Source organism: Chenopodium album, chromosome 14 (genome assembly GCF_948465745.1).
Source record: "Chenopodium album chromosome 14, dcCheAlbu1.1, whole genome shotgun sequence".
Classification (NCBI taxonomy): Eukaryota; Viridiplantae; Streptophyta; class Magnoliopsida; order Caryophyllales; family Amaranthaceae; genus Chenopodium; species Chenopodium album.
Window position 1 is genome coordinate 52,643,277 of NC_137847.1, and position 8,472 is coordinate 52,651,748.

An 8,472-nucleotide genomic window follows, 5' to 3' on the forward strand; every position below is an offset into this window, starting at 1 on the left:
TCTAGGATATTTTTATTTGATAATTTAGAGCCTATTAGACTCCGACTAATTTAAATTTGAGTAAAGTTAGACCTTAAGAATATGAAATACTCTTTTAACAAACAAAATTGTGTTGAGTTACTTTCTACTACACGTACTAATATAAATACTAGTTATTTTGTTGACATCTGATGCTCCAAAATGGTGACTAGGGACAAAGGAATTGGCAAGATTTCTTCAATGTGATTTTGTTGACAAGATTTCTTGAGAGCACAAACTAATCATCATGTGAGCATGCAAATGAAATATTAGAGCAAAGCGTGAGCATGGAATTTGTCATTGAATGAACCAAAGGTAAGTGCCAAGTCCGAGCAAAGCATTTGTCGCGGCACAAAGGTTACGAGGCTAGAGAAGTTCAAGAGTGATATTGGACAACCAACAATATTGTCAATAATAAATTGTCATAATTTTATTTATCAGGGTTTAATTGTGCAATACAAAAAGTTGTGATGAGTAAGAAAATCAAATTTGACAAAAATACACATCTCACTGTTCACCCATTGTAAATTAACTCAAACAATACATCTACTTTCTTCCTTTCAAAAATACAAGCATTCACCTCATCCTCTGACAAACACAAAATGCAGGTATTGTTGAAATTTCTTCCTGAAGTCATGTTTAAGATGCAATTTACAGAACATACCACAAAAGCTTTCAGCTTACACTGCCTTAGGAGATTATCCTGATGTAAATCACTAAACGCAGTCGAAAATCCCACAACCCTGCAAATCATATCTGACAGCGATCCCAACACTATCTATGACATATATATCAGAGACTGCTACCTCCTTCCTTAGGAAAAACACGCAATCACCTAGCAAAGGCCTTACATGAAGACTACAGTAGTGGACATCAGCCAACCCACGTTTCATCAATATGGAGATCTTACTTTCTTAGAGCACATCATTGCATCAGACCACAGAAAATATCCTTATCTCCACCAAGGAGATCCAGCTTCATAGACTTGTTCACCATTATTCCATGAAATTTGACATGCTTGAAGGCCAATGGCTAAGCTTGGCTCCTTTCCATGCAGAGAAATCCAATTTTCAATAGCAATTCTTCTTTCATCCTCACATGAGTATTCTCTCTTGTATTTACCAAAGGGAGATACTCCAGGTTTGGTTAGCTCAGCAAGCGCAGCTGGCATATACATTGAATCACCAATTAAAGGAGCTCCACAAGCAGCAAGTTGTGCTCGGATCTGTCCCAAAAATTAGGTGCACAAGTAAGTCCACGAGTTTCTTTCAGTGCACAGAGGGTGATTAACCTCACATCTCAATTTTCAAAGGAGATCAACAAGGGAAGTCGAACTAGGATATTGACGTCATAACTGAATACTCGTAAAATACACAAATGTATCCAAGTTTCCAACTAGCTAATCTACTAGTAGTTAATGTTTATGGTCTGAATAGTTGTGTCTTGAAATGAAGTCTTAAAGTAAAATGAAATTGAGCGGCAGCAATACCTGATGAGTTCGTCCAGTCAAAAGATTGATTATACATTCATATGCAAAAGTCTTGACAGGCCATCCGCAGTCTTTGATTTGATACTTTTCTTCAATGGTAGAGTTTGGCCAAGGAACTTCTTTGCAATCCAAAACTTCAAGCTGACATAATTGCCACCCTTTCTCATACTCTGCATTGAATGCACACTCTCAGCTTTAGAGCCTAGCTTTACTTAACAGTTAACACAAGCTGTTATACAGAGCTTACAAACACTAATCCTATGTATCTGACACAATGTATTAAAAAAATAAAAAATCACTCCTATATAGCATATTAGCATCCGAATACCACATCCACAATTACTTATGCTGCTGTACCTCGGGATTTCATCATGAGGGAAGAAGTCTGATCTTTCTTGTTTTCAGGAAAGAGACTCAAAAGAACTACTATTTATTAAACTTTCATTACTCTTACTCAATCACACTTAATACTAGTTTGATGCCCATGCTACACATGTAAATATAATTTATGGATTGATGCTTGAGATGAAAAATACGAAAACACAGCTCTTATTAGTGGTAAACATGTCTAAATGAGACATATAAACTAAAAGTTGAAGGGAAATGGATCTTTTGGAAAGATAACATGTAATTTGTAGTATCTATTAGTTTCCCGTAGTTTCCTAGTTTCCATATATCTTAACCCAAAAAGAACCAATTAATCTACTAACTTTTTCAAATTCTGAATTTCTGATGTACTTCCTATTTATCTCCTGAGTACTACCTCCAATATCAATCTATGCATCATATCTTTTTGCATGCAAAGCAGTTGATTGAAAAAAGAGGTGATATTTGACAACATTGCCTACAAAAGAGAGCGAGAACAACAAAGTTACAAAAGTGGATGTCCCCACTTACACAGAAGGTGGTGCTGTGATTCCGCCAAAGAAATTCCTTTGAAGAAAATGATCCATGCATCGTGAAGCATTCCAAAAAAAAAACAAATATTTTATGTTTGAGACATGGAGGAAATATATAATACGAAGTATAAAGTATTGTATTTGATTATAAAATATGAAATAATGGTGTTGATGAAAAAATTAAAGAGAAGACCTGATACATAGTAGAAAGAGAAAGCATCGATTTTGGGCACATGGTTTTATATATATATTTGTTGTACGATTGAAGAAATTTGATTGAGTTAATGAGCAATTTTATGCAAAAAGGGATAAGGTTCCATTGCAACAGGAATTGATCTGTTATGAGTTGCTTTGTTATATTTAGCAGAAATTTGGCAAGTTTTTAAAGACATCAAAGAAAGGTAATGTAGGACTCTTTCAACCAGAATTATACATTTGACAAATTTACGAAATGAGAATAACAGGCCTAATGTGTTGACATGTTTACCTTCAGAAACTATACGTGGAGCAAGCTTTGCCGGCTGCATGTAATGGGTGATAATTCCACAAGATACTGGAGATGCAACGAGGGCAAGATAGAGTTTCTTGACCTTCTTTTCCTTATGTAAAGCACATGTACAATAAGATTAATACAGGGTATCAGCTGAAAGAGAGTTTCAAAGACGTATTGCTGTGTTGGATGTTTAACTGCACCCAACATAGAAAGATTAAATTTCGGTCAGAAGTTCATTTGATTGTCCACTTTCCACACAATAGCATTATATCGCACAGTAAACTATTTTTATGGAACACAATAAACTTACTCTGAATTTTTCATGAAAGATAGAGCTATATTCCTCAGTTCTGGCCATCACAACACTGCAATGAGTTTAGAGAGGTCACATACAGATGTAGGCAGCAAAAAAGTTAAGTTAAATATATTTTTGCAACTGTATACACATATTACCATCCTTCAGTGCAATTATCAATCTGATGTGTAGTCAAGAGTGGACTAGTCAGTCCCAAAGCACGAGTAGCAAAATTTGCACAACTTTCTTCGATATTGTTGGAAGTACCTCCTACCTAGTCAAAGACAGAAGCATCACAGAAGATATCAGCTTGGAGATTGACAATAGGCATTCCGTAGGATTGCATCAGAAGATAATCATAAATAAAAGGGATGATTTGCATGACCAAGGGCATGATCTTAACAAAATCAGGGATAAGCACAACTAATTTCTCTAATGAATGATAGATGTCAACTCAATAATGCAAAGGCAGAGCGAGAAAGTGGTTAAAAATATTCTTAACAGCAAGAAAGATCAGATAAGAGCCTTAGGAGCTTAAACTCCAAGCTCTATATTGGTTGAATAATACTCAATCTCATCAAGCCAGAGTCCAACAAACCATAGCTTGGAATTCATGCAGCTTTAAATTCTTCTCACCAGTTAAACACAACATAGTGGAGTGACGATGAGGTAAAATATTCATTTCTCCTAACTGAGTGACATCTATTCTCATTAATTCATCAAAAACGCACATACATCTTTTCATCAGAAGACTCTAAAGAACATATGTAAGTAGAACTTCCAAGATTTACATACAGAGGTGCCAGCAGGCTTGTCCAGAATCACATAATTGTCAGTAATAGCTATAATCCTCGACTTCCAATCAATTTCATAGCACCTGAAAAGAATTTAATGCCTGTATTACATACAATAAAAATTGCAAGCACCAAGAACTAAAAGTAACTTTATTCTTGAAAACCTTGGGAAGCGTCTTGGATGTACATAAACACGCAAGTAAGTTCCAACTTCGACATGTTCATTAACGTGAGTTATACGGAAAGTCTTTTGTGCTTCTGAAACAGTTTTCCCTTCAAGTGACTGCCTCTGTTTTAGAAGATGAGGTGAAGTGAATTTTTCGTATACTTGAACTTGCTCTGGAGTTGCAGTTGCTGGAGGCTTAGGATGCACAAGTGCATAATATACAGCTCCAAAATGGATAAGATCGGCAACATACCTTCACAAATCATTAGCTCAATTAGGGACCTCATACCACCTAATCATCAAAGGAATGAACGCCATGAGGGGAAAAAAAGATGAAACAGTATAACAATTTAACAACACTTACAGTGGTGGGAGATTTAAAGTTCTGCTAATGTAATCACAAACAGGGCCTTCTTCTAAAACCACCAAGTGTTCAACTCTAGGTGGGTGATTGCTGAGATTTAAGGGAGGGCAGGGTAAAAGACGATCATATTCTGGGTAGCTGAAAATTAGCATTGAAAGTCAGGTGTGACGTCAGAAAAGCAAAGCTTGTAGCTATATATGTCTAAGTTGATTACTATCTGCTGAAAACTCCTGATTTACAGACATGGAAACTTGCAGAATCTTAAGAGAGATCTAAGAAGTCATGCAAATAGAATGAGTTATACATGTTAATGCCCTTTTTAAAAACCAGGAAGTTAAATAGTTAATAAAGAGACAACATGAACCAAGCAGAGGAAATGGAAGAAACCACACATCTTCCCCAGTGACTAGACAAGCAAGTTGATTCTATTGTGCCCTTAAATGCACACACCCTATGTAAAAGATTGAAGCCAAAGAGGTGTCCTTTTAACTTACTTTCATCAAAGGATAAGCAGTAAAAAAAAAAAAATCATTCTTAAAATGAGTTCCAACATTCCCTCCCACAATAGCTTAAAAAAAAAAAAAAAAAAAAAAAAAAAAAAAAAAAAAAAAAAAACTCGTCGTTTTGATTATCGTTTGATAAGTCCTATGAGAAAACTGTTTTAGCATAAGTTCTTCTTTTGCAAGTCCCGAATTACAAACTAATGGGTTGTTAAGGAATTCCCAACGGATACATACAATCACCTTGGAAGAATTAAAGTATTAAACATGCCCTCAAACAAGCTAATAGCATTAGTAATACTAGTAGTCTAATGGCCTTGAAAATGGCAAACACAAATAAGGTAGTACACTGCACGTACAATCCTATGACGCGTTTCATAGATTCCTTTGTCACTAAAGTGTTGATGAAACCACCTGCTAGTACTGGCTTCCCAATACTTCATGAGTTCATGCTAAATAATACTTGTAACATGTTTAATGCTATTAATGAGATGTTCAAACTATCCATCTACTCAAACCTTATAAAACTATAATCAATTATAACCACCTTTCTATTGCTAATTTCATATTCGAGTAACACTACCTATTAACGGAAAACTAACTGACTTCAGTCCATTTCTGGAAAAAGAACACTTCTTTGAGTGCAAAAATCTGATTTACTCAAAATTCCTTCCCTTAAAACATCAAAGCTCTGAATTCAAAACTCAATGCTTCTAATTTACGACATTATGCTAATATATGTAGAATATATTCATAAATGTGCAATTAGGGGTTCAGAGTTACATATTACAGTATAATTTTAATTGGGTAGTTGTTCAATTCTCAGATTAGAGTTTTCAAATTGAGGGAGATAACTTGTATAAAAATGTCAGAAAATCTCATTCAAATTTCACACAGCAAACTGCATTATTCATACTTAAGTTAAAAAAAACAACAATGAAATTTATCAAGAATTAAGGCAATAAAATTAAAATTCTTGACTGAATAAATCACATTGGAGCTAAATAAGAGAAACCCATTTACTTATTAATCCATATTAAATCAATCAATATAAAAGAAATTGAAATAAGAGAGTGATGAAACTTGGATTACCCATTAGCAAAGGTAGCAGAAGCAACACAATTAGCAACCCATTTGCCTTTCTTGGTGAGAGTGCCTGCTAACGTGCGCCGCCGGAGAGTTTCCGGAGCTCCGATTACACGGGTATGGTTGCTCCGGATTCTGTGATATGGAGTTGCATAATTGGTTAAAATTGGCCTGAAATTCCCTGCCCCGATTGTTACCGGGTTTCCCAGCATAATTTGCACTGGCAGAGCACAAAAGGTGCAGTAGAATTCTAAGGGTCAATTGAGAAGAGGATAAGTGGAATTGTCAATTGAGTCTTGAATCGAGATTGGCTTTAATCAAAATGGACTTGGGACCCTTTATTCGTCCGAACTTAAATCGTGTTAAAGTTTCACTTTATTCGTCCGAACTTAAATAGGTTTAAGAGTCTCTAACTCCGAACTCAGCTTGTTAGTTTTAAATGGTTTGGGATTCTTGAACAAAACTAGCTTTTTGCTAATAGATCACCCTAAAAGTCGCTCCATTTAATATTTCTTAACTTTTAGAAAGAAAAAAATTGCACAATATGAATCTTTGTCTCATATATTGAAAATTCACTCTTTTGTCCAATATGAATGTCCAAATCTAATCAATCCTAACAATTATAGTGTAATTTAAAATTTTCCGAGAAATAATATAATGCGTTAAGTGAATCAACGGAGGTAATAAATGATTTTGACAAGTTATTTTCAAATTAGAAATTTCAACCTTAACTTAATCCCTATGAAGGGTTTATTGGACTAGCCCATATAATTAAACGAGTTGAAAATTCCAACCTAAGATTCAACCTATAATCCATTAATTTTAGCTTATCTTTAAATTAGATTTAGACATGTTGATAAGTTGGTTGATTTTTCCTAGCTCCAAAGGTACTTGTATAGTTGTATTATAGGTTGTAGCCTTGTGGGTGACTACTTAATAGGGTGAATGACTAGTATGTCTTTGCTTCTCTAGTTCTCTCTATTAAGGGCAATAGCAATAAGAGGTTTGTGGAGAGATTTGTGGGAACAATTTAGAGGTTTGTGAACAAACCTCTTGTTGTGGGTTGAAGTTTGTTTTCTAAAGGTTTGTCTACACAAACCGGTTTGAACTTGCTGAGTTGACAAATTTTTTAACCTTTTCTCTTTTTTTTTTTTTTTTTAAGGAAAAAATGTTGTGGGGCTCACTATATTATATTAGCATTGAAGATAGTAAAAAAAAAAAAAAAAACAAAGCTTTTGCATGGATACAACGGTAATATTGTATTGTCTACTTTTATTTTTAAACATTACTTTTCTTTACTTTTGGTTTGGATGAATTAATGAGTTGTATTGATAGTGGATCCCCTACGTAAAACTGTAAATAGGTTTATCTATTGTTGATGAAAGGTTTGTTAGGGGAGAGGTTTGTGTAATGATGACTTAAAGGTTTGTTTTATTGTGGATGCCCTTATATTGAGATAATATCGTATATTAGTTTATATGATAGAATATTTCCATATATTTATCTCTTATATTTTAGTTAATTTCCTAAGATCCTACGATGTCTTTTGATACGAGGACTAGGACTTTGTAACTCTATATATTCCCATTGATAATTAATGAGAAGGCAGGCAATTATACTCTGATTATTTTCTAATTCTCTCTAATTCTTCATAGTATCAAGAGCAAGGTTTCTTTTTTGATTTTTTTTCTAAAACACCATGGCTGGTGACGATGTTCTGCCACCGCCACCACCCAAAATTGAACCAAACTCCCCGTATTATCTAGGACCTCAAGATAGGCCCCATGTCCTCATTGCAAGAAAAAGGGACACGACCCGACTCGGTGTTTTGAAGTGGTTGGGTACCCTCCGGGCTGGACAGCAGGGCTGAAAGAGGCTGCAGCAGGTCCAGGCAAAGGGGGGGAATGCGCGCCAATGTAGCAACAGCAGAGTCTTCCGCAGCTCCTTCCTCGAACCCCGTCAGCAGCAGTGGTGTCTTCACGGCAGAACAATGGAAAGCTCTTTCGGGTTTTATTGGTAATACGAATTCCTGAAAACTGCTTACATGGTAAGTTTGATGATTCTTGTTGGATAATTGATACCGGAGCTACTCACCACGTTACCGGTAATCAATCGTGGTTGTTTGACACTCGTTATATTGAATGTCCTGTTGGATTACCGAATGGGGAGAGTGTGTTAGCTACTTTGGAAGGTTCTGTCCGATTGTCCGATAAAATTACTATCACTGGAGTTCTTTTTGTGCCGCATCTTAATTGCAATTTGCTTTCTGTTACGAAACTCAGTGATCAATTAAATGTTGTTGTCCAATTTAACTCATATATGTGTGCTATACAGGACCGACTGAAGCAGCTGATTGGAACGGGAATTA

General features: G+C 35.4%; 1 protein-coding gene across 2 annotated transcripts; it reads right to left on the reverse strand.

Moving 5' to 3' along the window:
* Positions 1-429: 429 nt before the first annotated feature.
* Positions 430-6,420, reverse strand: LOC145579543 (RNA pseudouridine synthase 6, chloroplastic-like). 2 transcript variants are annotated; one of them, XM_081636783.1, is made up of 9 exons: positions 6,111-6,417; positions 4,519-4,656; positions 4,153-4,407; positions 3,990-4,071; positions 3,353-3,468; positions 3,210-3,264; positions 2,894-3,005; positions 1,508-1,677; positions 430-1,243 (listed from the first exon to the last, which is right to left on the reverse strand). In XM_081636783.1, exons 1-9 carry the CDS (start codon positions 6,314-6,316, stop codon positions 971-973), a joined length of 1,407 nt encoding a protein of 468 aa, XP_081492909.1. In that variant the 5' UTR covers positions 6,317-6,417; the 3' UTR covers positions 430-970. The 2 variants fall into 2 exon arrangements, with proteins under 2 accessions (XP_081492909.1, XP_081492910.1); XM_081636784.1 differs by lacking the exon at positions 4,519-4,656 and having other exon boundaries at positions 6,111-6,420.
* Between the last annotated feature and the right edge of the window lie 2,052 nt (positions 6,421-8,472).

Bases quoted from the DNA above. Each gene is read 5' to 3' on its own strand.
- LOC145579543 (XM_081636783.1), bottom strand. From the start codon at position 6,316: ATGCTGGGAAACCCGGTAACAATCGGGGCAGGGAATTTCAGGCCAATT. The intron at 4,072-4,152 runs GTTTTCAAGAAT...AATTCTTTTCAG, and splicing joins CATCCAAGACGCTTCCCAAG to GTGCTATGAAATTGATTGGA. The intron at 3,006-3,209 runs GTAAGTTTATTG...GCTTTACATAAG, and splicing joins TCTTTCATGAAAAATTCAGA to GAAAAGAAGGTCAAGAAACT.